At 41.7% G+C, this 14,748-nt stretch overlaps 1 protein-coding gene across 1 annotated transcript; it reads left to right on the forward strand.

The window, feature by feature from the left end:
- Window positions 1–503: 503 nt before the first annotated feature.
- On the forward strand, window positions 504–14,156 carry PP2D1 (protein phosphatase 2C like domain containing 1). Its single transcript, XM_066190141.1, is given in 11 exon segments — window positions 504–644; window positions 1,063–1,196; window positions 1,470–1,592; window positions 2,766–2,886; window positions 8,556–8,566; window positions 13,585–13,626; window positions 13,628–13,665; window positions 13,668–13,722; window positions 13,724–13,806; window positions 13,809–13,873; window positions 13,875–14,156. Coding segments are annotated over 11 exon segments (1,095 nt in total).
- Window positions 14,157–14,748: the final 592 nt, after the last annotated feature.

Raw genomic sequence — 14,748 nt, forward strand, 5'->3', positions numbered from 1 at the left:
CGGCGCCCGCCTCCCTGCGCGGGGGCTGCGCGGGGCGGGCGGCGCCCCCGCGGGAAGGGCGGTGGCGGCGGCGGTACCCGCTGCGTGCGGAGCCGCTACGGAGCCATCCCGGCCCTCCAGGAGGCTGCGCGAAAAGTTGCCCTAGAAAGAGGCGGCATCGCTCGCTGGCGGTGGCGAACGGGTCCCGAGTCCCTGTGAGCCCGCGGTGCTGCCGCAGCCGCTGTGGCCCCTCGGAGTGCCGCTACTTTGTTTGGTTTAACCATTGCCTTTCCACGCTGTGTACTCTGCGGCCGCCTTAGAAAGGTCTAGTCTTTTCCCCCAAATGATTTCTAATTGAATGTGAAAGTACGGGTCAGTTTGAAATACCGGCCAATTCAAAAACTCTCTGCTCGTGTCATGGTTCTGGGGCTTGGTTTTTTTGTTGTGTCCAGAAACAATTGTTAAGAGCAGGTCAGTTTATACCTTAAAGGGATTACCCTTTAGTTGAAAGTTAAATTAAGCAAATGGTCCTGCCCCGGAGAGCGCGCTCCATGCACGACAGTAAGTGCACCGGGTGTGAGGCGGCTCTGCTCCGTTGCACGTATGTAAAACCGTGGTTGCGCCGTGAGAAACCACAAATGGCAATTCTGTGCTGCGGCACCACGGTTTGAAGGGTTGCGATTGAGGCTGGGCGTTTGCGTGGGATTTACGGTTCTTTGATGTGTAAAGCTAAACTATCAAAGTAGGTGTACGAGTTTGGAGGGAATTCTCAGCGCCGAGAGAGCTCTTGCAGGCACAGGGCCTTGGCACCTTGCATGCGGAAAGCAAAAATAACTCTAGGTTTGTGCGAAGTAATATTTAGGGGGAAGGGTGGGTGACAAAACTCTGCGGTGTCCTTCTTCCCTCCGCGGCTCCTGGGGATATTTTCGAGCATGTTGTTATACGGCGAGCTGGCATATTCACGAAATGATAGGAAAACCGAATGGAATAAAATGACGTATTTCATGGAACCAAGGGGATCTGTTGTTTTTCTCTATTTACCCGTTTATTTTCTTTATTTTGCTGAGGTTTTAAAATCGACAGGGTGTTGATGGGGTTGGGGGTCAACCCTGCTCCCCGACCTGCGCCGCGGGCTCGCCGGAGCCGGGGTACCCTGGGGAGTCCGCGGCCGAGGCCGGGGCTGGCTTCGGGCTTCCCAGAAGCTGTGACAGCGACCTGTAAGATGGCTGCTGCCATCCCCGGCGCTTTAAGACGGACTGGTTAAGGTGGAGGAGCTGCTGCCCTTGGCGGTAGCAGCCTCAAGATTAACAGGAAATTAATCGTGATATAAAAATCCAGTTTCTCTGGAATTCAGGAGAGAATTGTCTTCGTCTTTTAGTTTTTAAATTTTTGTTGTAAATGTCCGAATCACGTTTTAAAATATCAAATAGTGGCTGTATGTTAGCAGCCCCTAAGAAGCTCTTTGCTTGCATTTTCTTTATGCCGTTTAGGTTTCTGCTTTCGGACTTGAAAATGAAACTGTTCTTGCTTAGTTTCACTTTCAGCTTTCCCACGACTCCTCCTGGGCAGCAAATGTTACAAGCAAAGAGCACATCTGGAACAACACGCTGGCTGTAATGGACCACTTAATATCCCCGCCTGAACATAGACTCCTAGTTTTCCTGGGAGGTGATGTACCTTTACATCCCTCAGTATTCTTTTCTTTTCTCTTTTCTTTTCTTTTCTTTTCTTTTCTTTTCTTTTCTTTTCTTTTCTTTTCTTTTCTTTTCTTTTCTTTTCTTTTCTTTTCTTTTCTTTTCTTTTTTCTTTTCTCACCAGGTTCTCCTTTCAGCAGGTAGATAATGATATTTAACTCAGCATGAAGTTTGCACATTTGCATGTAATGAATTACAGTTTTGATAATGAAAATATATTTACTGCTTTCACACAGGTGAATAACTCCACCAATGTGTATTGAGGCCACTCGGTGGGCATTTATGTCTGAAGCTGCACAGGTGAATGCTCACAGGATCACAGCCTAGGTGAACAACCTTTTTCTTTAGGATCCTTAAAAGCCTGAAAACTTACTACTTCCAATAAAGTAAAATCAAAGTTTAAAGTTGTCAGGAAGCAAATAATTTTACAGCAGTTGCTTCTTGAACCCGCAAGAGCATGGCTGTCTTACAATTCCGTGTCTCTTTTTTTCCATTATACCTTGATGCTCACCAGATAACCAGAAATATAAGTCTACATGCTTGTGGCTACTGATGCAGTTGCTATAGTAACCTTTATAAACACTAATTTCACTACACTTGCAGAACTGTTGCCTGCTAGAAGCAGCTTAGAAAGAAACCACCCTAACTGTGAATAGGTAGGTCTCTTTAATTTTTTTTTTTGTTTTAACATTAAGCAAGATCTTGCTCATATTCAAACTTTGTGCAAATCTGTTGTTAAAAACAAAAAGAAAAAAGCTTTACTTTGTCCTAAACTGCTCTAGTGAAAAGTAAACTATTACATTCAAAATTTTAGCAAGACTGTGGAGCAAAAGGGCAAAGAAAACCCAAACCCCCTATGCTTTGACATATGAGTGGATTCATGTCATTGTTGGTTGCGTGTATCCAAGCTGTTTTCTTCTGGTGGCTGAATTCACAAATACAGTACATACTAATTTTCTAATTATAATGCATGCATAAATCTGAGCACCACATAACCTGTCTGTTTGCTTATTTTTCATCATTAAACATGAAGATATTAAATTAGATTCAAATTCACAATATTATCTGAAAAACCCTCATCCCATTTTTCAGTTTCTGTCCTTTGGGGCATGTCAGTGAGTTTGCACAAGTCGAGCTGACCCTGAAACCAGAGTTGAGGAAGCACAGGCGGGAGCAGATGATCCTGCCTGTGCTGCTCAGCTCACAAGCTCAGGTGAGTAGCCAGGTGACTTCAGGAAGGCGACTCATCTGTATTAAATGAGGGAAGCCAGGAGCTACAAGTGCCAATTCATGTGGGTTTCAGGTCTCACTCAGGCTGCTGATAGCCCTGAGGAGATGCCTGCTCAGAGACCATGCTCCCAGCAGATCAGACATGCGTTTTGCATTTGTTGCTCCCGCATGAATTCACTGTGAACACCTGACAGGCTTAAATGCAAGATCGTGTGTGTTACTATTATTCCAAAGGAGGCAGCTGCATTCTTGAGTCGCAAAAGAGGAAATCAAAATACAGTTTAAGGTGTGCCAGACTCCTGGTTATTACCTAGTTGTCATTTGTAGATTTTGAGGCCTTTCTTTCTCCCATAAATTAAAGAATGACTCAGTTAATAGCAGCCTAGTGCTAAATGCTCTGACAGGGACCACTCACCCCAAAGCTGAGCTTTGGGAGTCTATTCCTAACCCTCACCCCTGTCTCACAGCCCAGTCAGATCCAGCATGCCCAACCAAGACTTGTCTCCCTCCTTTTGTTCAAGTGAGATTTTCTTCCAGTGCTCCCACCTGTTTTTATTCTTGCCATTCAATTCAAATAGGAAAAGTGTAGCTCTTGCTCTTCCAGGGAACTTCTCTCAGTATAAAAATCTATTGTGTCCTTTCATTAGTGCATTCCATGTGGGTGGAGCGGCCTCCCTCTTGGCCACCATGCATTCAGGGGTGCTATCAATATTTTATGAATCACTGGAAGTATTAACAATACAAAAGTTTTGCTCATTAGGCTGTCTCTAGCATCTCGTCAGCTTCCCATAGTGCTTACATGTGACTAACGACACAGATGGCAGACCTTCCCATCTGGCTTTTGCTCTGGTAGGAAACCTCACGCCCCAATTATCCAGTTTCTAAAGGAAAAAATGCAGAAAAATAAATGCAAAAAATGTCATTGCAACACCCATGGCTGCTCCAGTCACACAAATTTCTTCTTAGTGATGGACCATTTACCAGTTTTTATATGCTTCTTAACCAGAGGATGATCTTCTTGACTGCAGTCAAACTTTCGATTTAACTCAAACCAATTGAGAAAATGAAGGGCTGGAATCACTCCTGCCTTTGCACAATTTGACCTCTGTATGTGAAGTCTAGCAGTTGTTTGTTGAAGTTATTTAGCAAACAGCAGTCACTGCATAGGCTGACACTGTTATTTTGCGATAGTGAGAGCTCTGTGTTTCTTCATCCAAACTTGGGATCTACTATCTATTTTTCCCTTACCTTCTCTTTGACTCCCCACAATTCTTTTGTTCATTCCTTTCTCTAATGCATTTTTCAGTTCTTTCTATTCCTTAATTCATGGCAGAGATCCCTGCAACCCTCCTTGCAATCTGGGACTGCACTTGGTGCATTTTGACTGCTTGTGCCATGTAGGGCAGGTCATTTGGTGCTGGAAGCCTGAAATACCCCTGGGAGACTGGCACAGGCACTGCTGGCAGGGATGGAGAGGAAGGACCTCCTTTCTCCTACCTACACACAAGGTGTGGGTGCCAGCCAGCACCCTTGGTACAACACTGACTTAGATAATAAAATTCTGCATAGAAAACCCCTAATATTTACTGAGATGAAGTTACAGTGGCCTAAGCACGTCTGACTGTGCAAACCCAGTCATGGGCCTTCCACATGTCAGTGTGGGGGACCACCTGGAAATCCTAGAGACACAACTGCAGGCACCACTGCTAACCACTTGGCCAAACAGCAAAAACTAAACAAGCTAAAAACTTCCACTTAGACCAACTGTAATAGTGCTGTGTACAGCTGAAAAAAGCAGAGGAACCCCAAGAGTACAGCACCAACCCCAGATGGGGATTTGTGGGGTGAGGGAGGCAGGATGTCACTGGGAGTGCAGAAGGCACAGTCACATTATCACCACCCAACTTCTGCCTTCTGGAACAGCTTTCTTTGTGGATCCCCAACCCTCACATTCCTCTCCTCCTGTGCCAAAGTCAGCAGGCTCATCATCCCCACTCAATGTTTCTCAGCCTCTCTGCCCCACACAGGTCCTGGGGAGGTACCAAACTGCTACTTCTGCCTCACTGAGACTGACCCATCTACGAGGAAAAGCTGCAAAATACCTGGAGTGTAGAAAGAGCTGGTTTTGTCATTGTTTCACTACTCCCATTTTCCAGTTTGATGCTTCCTCCCAGCTGAGGAGCTGCACCTCTGCACAAGTGGACAGTGGCACAAATTATAACTCTTGCCCAAGAAGACCTAATGACAGGGACTCTTATTTTATAGGGTGGCACAAAACCAGAGGGCCTGGAATCCTGGGATTCCAGTTTTGGACAATGCTTTAGAAGATAAATAAGGAGACTAATTATCTTAATTTATTCCATAATTATTTTAATTATTAATCACTTCCTTCTTTCTTACCTATTATCAGGTGTATAGGTAGGAGTGCTCCTGTGTCCTGAATGCAGGCTCTGCCCCTGGCATACTCCTGTGACTCACCAAGTTTGTCTTTATCTCTTCCCACACCTTTCATAACTAGACTTTCTTGAAGCTGCATCATTGCTTCTGGGGATGCAGTAAGTAGGCTATATATGCACACCTAAGTTGACTCACGTGGAAGAAGATGTCTTGCTCCTTCTGCACTGTTCCTTCTGTGGCTGGTTTTAGAGAATGAGAGGGCCAGCTCTGACTAAAAAAACTTATGGAAGGTATAGGATATGGCTCCTGGGTTAGCAAACAAGTTTGTTTCCTCAGGTGAAGACTTTTTCAGAGGTCTTATATGAGTTTGAGTAAGGCTTTGTAAGGGTTTTCACATAAGATATTTGCTCTTTGATGCTTTGGCCAAGGATGACCACGTGAAGCTGGGACCTGCCGAGGCAGCACCCACCCAGCAGAGGCTGGCTCTGACTGTGTTGGAGGACATGAGCTGCACAGCACAGTCACACTGCACCAGACAAATGCTAACAGCTCACTGGCCACCCAGGCTCCTTCGCAGATGCTGGTGGCATCACGCACCCTGCAGCTCAGGGGCAGACAGTTCTGGCCATGCCAAGAGCCTCTGTCATGGTTGCTGTATGTGGGTGTGATGTAGTCAGTTTTCCAGGGGAGGTGCTGCTGCCAAACTGTGTGACAGGCAGGGAGGAAGGAGGTCAGCCAGGATGGGAACTGTGCTGAACATGTGGAGGGAATGAAGCCACGTCCTGGTGTCACAGGCACGTGGGAAAGAGAGGACTGAGAGGGAAGTGCTGACTGAGGCATGAGCAATAAGTAAATCAGGGAAGAAGGAAAAGACAGGCAAGGAAGTTGGTGCTCATTCAGCAAGAATTTGCAGCAGTGAGGCCTGTTTATATGTATTAGTTGATAATATTTTGATGAGAAACTCAGGGAGACCATGGCCTCCATTTTACATCACACAGCCCTACTCTGTCTCTGCCTGTCACCCACAGGCAGGCAGGCAGGCAGGCAGGCAGGCGTATTTCCAGCACTAGTTTCAGCATCAATAACAGTCACCATTTTCTAAGACCACAAGTATGTAGCAAACAATACAACCCCCAAATCTCACAGAGGAAGGAGTTCAGGCCTGGAGATTGTGCAAGCTAAGTTCTCACTGTGTCAAAGGGAAGTGAGGAAGAAGCACTCTCTGGGTGGAGATAGCAATAACATGTCAAAGGGAGATAACTGCATATGGGACTTTTCTGTTTGGATACAAATCAGATCCTTGATCCTCAAAGCTCAGGAATATCTTCCATCTTCGGTAACTAAAAAATGATGTTTGTAGTGCCAAACTGCAGAAACAGAAAATAATCTTACCTAATCCTGCCTTATTAACAGCAAGCAGCTCCAAGTGTCATAGCAAGAAAGGTTTTCAAGAAATATGAGATTTACTGAGACAATGGCATCATCTGCCATATGAGCCTCATGCTCTGCCTCAGTTCTGTCCCTTTTAGACAGACCAGTGTAAGGCACACTAAGCACTGACCAGGAGGCTCTTTGTTATGACACATATAGTAAATACGATTTTTTTGCCTTGAAAACATGTACAATCTCAAACTGTGGTTCACTCCCCATTCTTCTATATCTAATTTCTTTTTATCTGCTTCTATTTTCATCTCAGAACATTAAACTGTGTTGGGATTTGGCTCCCTAAATAGGCACAGGGAAACTGCAGTGAGCTAGAAAGCTGAATTTTATCTTTCACTATGAGGCTAGGAGTGCTTTAGCTTGGTGTATTGTGCTGTCAGTATCTCACTGTTATCCTTTAACCTGACAGCAAAAACCTCCCAGTCTCTAGCTGTTTCTGATGAGAGAAATGCAAGGAGAGAAAGAAACACAGATTAATCTTTTTACTTCATAAGAGATCAGCAAAGCAAAAGTTTCCTTTCTTTTCTTTTTTAAATTTTTATTTTTACAAGGTTTTTAGCTATTAACATAAGCAATTTATGCATACCATAGTCAGGGCTGCCCTTTTAATAATTATAAGCAAAGTTATTGCAACTAAAGAGTTGTAGCCTATCTTGCACCATGAATTATTATGTATATTATCCTGGTTATTTACACATTGTAATTAACTGGGACTGTTTTGGTGCTTTGAAAATGTGATTTGTTAGCACTTACAGCCACTTACGGAGATACAAACCCATGTAAAATGTATGTGAGTGTTAAGAATTCATTTTGCTGAGATCAAACTAGCATTTTGCTGAAAGTTTTCAATTTCCTGTCTCTAATCCAAGGGGCTTTTATATACACTAAATATAAAATGGATTCATATTTAAAAGACTGACAAAAAATAGCTTACCAGGTATTCTGTATACACTAATCCAAATTTTTCTCAGGCCTGAATGCATGGTTGTAATAACAGCAGTGAAAAGTCTTGTGCCATCTCTCAGTCTCAAACTCAAATTATGCAAAATAAAGGGAAAGGGATCTACACAAGCAGTTTTACCCATGTACCTCCTTACCTTGCCCTGCTGATGTGGTGCAGCATTTTCAGAGGAGTCTGGTGTTCACCTCTTGTAGAGAGACAGACTTTCCTATAAGCTGGTCCTATAGCAAATTGAGAGTTGCAGTCAGCTGCAAGCCAGCTCTGCAAGGATAAGCTGCACTACACTGTCATAAGGTTTTTAAGTGGTTCTGATTAATAAAATCACCCTTTAGAGAAGATATGTTGTAATTGATCTACCTCAGCTGATGAGAGGTACTTGATTCATTAAGATGTATTAGGATTAATTTGAGCTGGAGGAGGTTAGGGCTTTGACTTTAATGAAATTTTGTCTAACTAGTGCCATGACAGAAAAGAGGCACACATTGAAATACAAACAGCAGAAATCACTACAATACACAGGTGATGGAGAAAAGTAGTGAGACACACACACAAAAAAAAAAAAAAAAAAAAAAAAAAAGTACTTCCTAGCTGAAATCCTGGAAGAGAAAACAGGTGCAAAATTGTTTATTCAGGTGTGGCTGTATGGAATGCATAGAGAACCCCAGTAAAGGAATGAGGTTAAAGTAGGATGAAATTCCCAACGGCTGCTCTGGGGAATTACTGCTGCTAAACTACCTCCCTTTGCCCTGGTGATGAATTATCAGCAGTTAACAAAGATTAACTGAAACAGAAATCTCATAGGAGAGAATACAATAGCATATGCATTTTTGTCTGATTTTTGTCATCTACAGAGACATAAATGGTAAGTACTAAAAAATCATAATCAACTTGAATATAAACACTATGTTTTTATACTTAGTAGATATGTGAAGTATAGGCTGGCAAGCTTAGCTGCTCACATGGCATCAGGATTTTGTGTGATGGTGTCTGTGCATGTACATCACGTGCTGGTTTATGGGGAGAGGATGTTATGCAAGAAGCAGTTCACACTGAAATTTTCCAAGCCTGAAGCAGAATCACTTGGAAAAAAAAAATTCTAGGTAAAATGGCTTAGCTATTTCTGAGAATAGGATTTGGAAAATATGCTGGTTTGTATGTATTAAGCCAAAAGTCTAATTTTTTTTTTTTTAGAGAAGCTCTAAGATGGGGCTTCAAGGTTTTAAACTACCACTTGGCAATTTGGCTGAAATGGCACCAGCAGTGCATCTTTTGTCATTCCTGTCAATTTGCCCAAATCAGGGTAAGCTACAATATTTAGAAAGCAGCATCAGTTTGCCCATGTAAGGTACAGACATGCCAGTGTGCAGGTACTGAATTCAGACAGGTCCCTCTGTGCCACCAGGGCTCTGTCAGGAAGCACCCTGCCAAGAGGCTCTACAGCTCTGACTCTTGGCTCTGCAGCACCAGCTGCCAGACCTGGGTACATGGGGGCTGCAGAGCAACGTAAGAGAGACTGAGCTGATGGGGGAGACTGGAGCAAGGAGCTGGAGTGGAAAAAATGGAGGTACATGGGGACACAGAGGGAAGATCTGGCCAGAGGATGGGCAGAGAGACTGCTGCTGACTAGAGTCAGGTCCTTGCAGTACCTAAATTCTACACTGCTAAATTCTCTGAGACACACAGATTCATTATTCACTTGAATTCCTTGCGGATAATCCCACTCCCACACATTGTGAACTTGCCAATAACAACAACCCCGGCACTTCTATGAAAGTAAATAATTCTTTAATAAAAGCATTACTGATTTGCTAAGATAAAAATTCTACATGGTAGAGAGACATAGAAGACAGGTTTATTGTGCTGGACAACCATGAAAGTAGGTCAGATACATGCTTTCTGTAGTTCTTGATGGCTGTCACAGTGTGACAGCTACAGAAACAATTGTAGCAAAGCCTCCACTTTTATTTCTTGAACAGCTTTCTCACATAGATTCCTCCTACAAAAATAAAAATGACAAAGAGCAAATTCTAGAGTTGTGGTGTTTTTTTTTTTTGTTTTGTTTTTTTTTTTGTTTTTTTTTTTTTTTTGTTTTTTTTTTTTTTTTTTTGCCACAGTAATCAAGGCAGATTACAGGGAAAAAGAGAAGAGCCAGGCAATGAGGAGACCAAGACGACCAGTCTTTTATGAATATGTATGCTAAGTCCTTTTGGAGAATACAGATTTTTACAACTGGGAAGGAATGAGGTTTCCAAAGTTCACTGGAATGGCTGTCCAGTGGTAAAAAAAACTCCAGTGAAGAGAGGGATGGCACTGGGGAAGAAGAAATAAAACATCCTGAAAACAACGCACAGTTCATTAGCCAGGATAGCCAAAGCTGTTGCTGGGCTACTCCATGTTGTTATTATAGGTAAGTATACTCCACACCCCGATTTTTTTCCCTTCATCCAATTAAGAGACAAAAAGGGAAAAAAAAAAAAAAAAGAAAAAAAAAAGAAAAAAAAGGAAAAAAAGAAGGGCAAGCATAAATTAATCTAGAGATTTGTTGGCAGTTGGTATCTGGAGATAAAAAGCAGCAATTCCTTCAGCTTAACAATGTGAAGGAGACATGATAAATTCCCTCACCACTGATACTGTTATCAGACAACAGTATTCAGCTTATTAGATAAGTAGCCTGAGCACAATATTTGAGTTAAAACATTTAATTCAATTTACTAATGTAAAAGACAGAGTTAGGAAGCATCCTATAATATACAAGTGACCTCTGTAAGAATAGTATGATTTATTTATTTTAATCAAGAGGTTTAAGGTGTCATCACTTCAGTACAGGCTTCTGATTTTTGATGTGATAAAGCCCTTGTGTCAATGAAACATGCTTAAGATATTCTTTTAATTAATTTGTTTCATTGGACTAAGTGTCACTGCATTTTGCTACCAGCAAAATGAAAACATGATTTGAGGGAATGATCTGAATTATTACTTTCTGAAATAGGAATGTGTTGTATTTTATGAAAGAACTTTTCAGACCTGTTTCCTTATGAAGTGGAACCTTGCTTTGTGTTAGTACAGAACCAGTTTTTTATTCCAATCAGAAACAATGATACATTCCTAGTGCTTCTGCACCCACCCTGGTTAAAGGGACACTAGAAAAAGCTCTTGCAGACTAGCAACTCTAGTCATTGTATCTTCCCACCCGGTGATTTTTGTTACCAGTTAAGCTCTCTTATGTAGGTGAAACAGCTGTGCGATTACAAGCAAGATACTTGCTTTCCCACAAAGGACTGCACAAGCACTATATAAAAAAAGGGGCTTGGTGAAGAGTTCCAAATGGATTTGGGTCTACAGTTACATTCTCTTCCAGCCTCTGCTTGAAGGACATGCCCAGCACTTCCCCACTTTTCTATCTCTCTCCCTGGCATCAGTTACAAGTGGGCTGACACTGCAGCTGACATCAGAGGCACTCTTTCTTCCTGTGATTTATGCATTCCCACAACTTCTTAATACTTCTCCTCATATGAAATTTGAAATTAACTTGACCAAAATTAATGAAGAGGGTCAAACATCAGTAGGAAAAGGGAGAACCATTTGAGAGGCTTTGTTGTCAGGAGAAAAAAAGAAAATAATCACGTTTCACATTTGAAAAAAACAATACCAGATATTAAAAAAATGGTTTTACTTGACAATAATTTGCACTCATCTGCCAGCCTGAGAAACGCTGTAAACCAACTTGATCATGCACTGACACTGAACTATGTAACTGTGGTGTATCTCACCACCTCCGTTCTTCAGTGCTTGCTGCTACAGCTGTACTTCACCTTATGCTTTCTGCAGCTACATGAACTTTACAGGTACAGGTACCAAAACAGGTAGTTTAGCACTAGCCCAGCTATTCTTTCAGGAAATGCAGTCACACCTTTACTGGAATACAACATTAACTCACAAAAAGGCTGCAATGTTTTCAGATGCATTTGTTTCCACCTTATTACAAAGAGATGGATGAAGGCAAGAACTGAGGCCGGGTGAATTTTTTACCAAATTGCTTCTGGGTCTTGTTCCTTGCCTCACATTCCTTTCAGAGAGGGCTTCATGCTGGCTGCAATTCAGGACACCATAAACTAAAGCACTGCTAACAAGTTAAGGTTTGGAGCTCATCACAGATACTTTAAACCTTTTATGATTAAAATCCACATTTCTGAACCACTGCTAAATACACATTTATTTCATCTAATACAATTAATTTTCCACCAAAATGTACCACATCAAAGGAAAAAAAAATCACACAACATGAACCTTCATTTTCCCCCAAGGAGTGCGTTCTTACAGAAGTACAGACATGTTCCTTCAGCTCCAGATACACAACTAAAGAGGATGGTCAGATACAAGGAGCAGGAGATGCTGACACAGGCCATGTACTTCATTTAGTCTCATATTGATAGGTCAGCTAAGTGTTGTTGATTCTTTTGCCCCGGCTCTAGTTTGCAGACAAGAGAGACTTGCATCCAAAAGGGACTAGATTTTAGTCCTTCTTGCAGTCAAATTGTTCCACATGGGTTACATTATGGTGGAAACATCATTACCGTTTATTCGCCTTACAGTTGCTGGTCTTGCTCCAAGGGTTCAAAGGATATTTTACACATTCTTCTAGCTCTCCATGGAAATCAGAGGAAGAAGGGGGAAGCAAGCACAAGGAAACATACAGAGCACAACTCAAGGCACCTGAAATTTACAATTAATTAAAAAGGTTTGTCCTTCAGTTTGGTATTTTGAATCACTTTCTGATTTAAGGCAGAAGAAATCTGCCTTCAGAGATTACACTTCGCTGTCTCCTACACTGGATGATGCCAATACTGCCCAAAAACCACAACTACTGTGTAAGCAACGCCTACTCATGCACCCCTTTTCAAAGGTCTGTGACCCAGTCTAGCCAGATGATATTAAAAATACAATATAAATGAAGACACTGCAGCCACCTCCATGTCTAGAATGCGACCACATCCCAAGGAAGTTCCTTCTGCCTGGCCTTGCTTTCGCCCTTATGCCAACACATCAGAGCACACCATCATCTCCACTAACACAAGAAATAGTCTCCCAGGGCAGCCACAGAGGATCTCAACAATACAGGGCTTTGGTTTAGAGCTCTTTCCTTTATGCTCTGTGCTCAAATCTGACATGACCAGCCCCCTACAGTGTTGCAATTTCTAATACTTTTAATTCTCAGATTTCAGAAATGCTGAGGAACAGAGAAAATACCTCTTCCTACTAAAGCAAAGAAATCAGTTCTCAACTTCCCACAATGACTAAGAATTCCTGCTCCCTTGGGTGCCTTAACCAAGTAAGAAATTTAAGGCATCATATAAGTAAACAGTAAATCCTACATCATGTCCAAATCATTTTCAAGTACTAGAAACTGTAGGCTGCTAGAAACAGTTTGTGCTGAAACTTCTAGCTGACTTCATTCAGATACTTGAAAGCACACATTCTCATAAGAGGAAAAGAAAAAGTATTTGAGAAAAACAGAAGTTGCACTTTGACTGGTTTTTAAACAAGAGTGAATATTTTTCATATTAGACTGCACTTTAAGTTGAATGAAATGTCACCTAAGACTCCTCTTAAGAGTTTATTTGCAGTCAAGAGATTAAGATGCCAGAGCAGTCTTCTAAGAATGGAAGGGGGAAAACCACAGAAAACTTTGCTGTAAAACTAGAAAGATTCAATGATGGACATATTGTTGCCTGTGAAGTAGATTATTAACTATGATCTCAGGTTTTTTCCCAGTCCTTAACAAAAGGCTGACACAGTAACAGCAGTATCTTTAAAAACCCCAGTATGCTACAAATATTTCAACTTCAGATGATGTATGTGCAGTCTTACATAAAAATGGAGTCATGTCTCTCAAGAGCACAGCACCTCTAATGTGAGAGAAAACACTTCAGAATGGTAGAAACATCCGCGCTAATAAGCCAGATTAGTAGAGGGATACCTGAGAACTACAAGGGCTCTTGGACATCACAGAACTCCAGTAAAAAGAACATGTTACACCTGTACATCATATTGCATCTGTCCCTATCAGTGTTACTTGCCATTTTCTTATTTTGGCTTCTAATGGGCTTTGAATTACCTGAAGTACTTGCACCAACTCTTAACATTCACTCATTATTTGAGAATGCATGAACGCTGTTCAACAAAACAGGAGTTTGTGTCAGTATCTAGTAACCCTCACTAGAGAAAACTTAACTGACTCAAACGCTATTAATCATCTACAAGATAGAATACAGTTATTTTATTCCAATAAAGGTATTTTTCAGAGTGACTCAAAAGGCAACCTGAAACAAAATCAGTGAAAATGTTCTAGGATAAATTATAGGCAAAGTAAAAATGGAATTCCTAATATGGAAACCAATGACCACAAAAATCAACCTAATTCAGAACTGTCTCTTTTCACTAACAATGAATAAATTCAAATAGAGATACACTACTCCAATTCTAGCACACAAGGTGACTCTGAAGAACTCAGTTTGAGGACAGAAAATTTTATCTAAATTTTCATCCACAGTGAAACTTCAGAGCAAGAAGAAACCAACACTTTCTGTGCAACAGATCCAAGGCACAGCTGTAACAGCTGCAAGAGAATGTGCTGGCATCACGGTCTAAAGCCATGAAAGCACCCCCGAAACAGACAAAACCATGCCATCTAATTCTGACTCAAATACACAGCTGGCAGAAAAAATGGACTCCAATTTATTTTATGACAAACTACAGGTGATGTTGGTCAAGAACTGCTAAAGACTGTATCACCAGTGGGTTCTAAATCACCACCGCAGTTTGAAAAAAAACACAAAAATGTACCTGATCAGTTGCAAATGACAAGCTGCAGAAGAGACACAGTCAGCTCAGAGACACTGCAATGCAACAAGTCACCTTGTCAGCAACTGGCAAAGACTGCATCAGCTGCAGGTTCAAGAGACAATATTATTATTTTGATCGTACTTCTAAACGGATGTGATAAGATACCAAATGACTTCAACATTTAAAGATTTATCATAGGAT

The sequence above is a fragment of the Chamaea fasciata genome, unplaced genomic scaffold (genome assembly GCF_029207755.1).
Source record: "Chamaea fasciata isolate MVZ Bird 193981 ecotype frontalis unplaced genomic scaffold, bChaFas1.0.hap1 SCAF_1, whole genome shotgun sequence".
NCBI classification, from domain to species: Eukaryota; Metazoa; Chordata; class Aves; order Passeriformes; family Sylviidae; genus Chamaea; species Chamaea fasciata.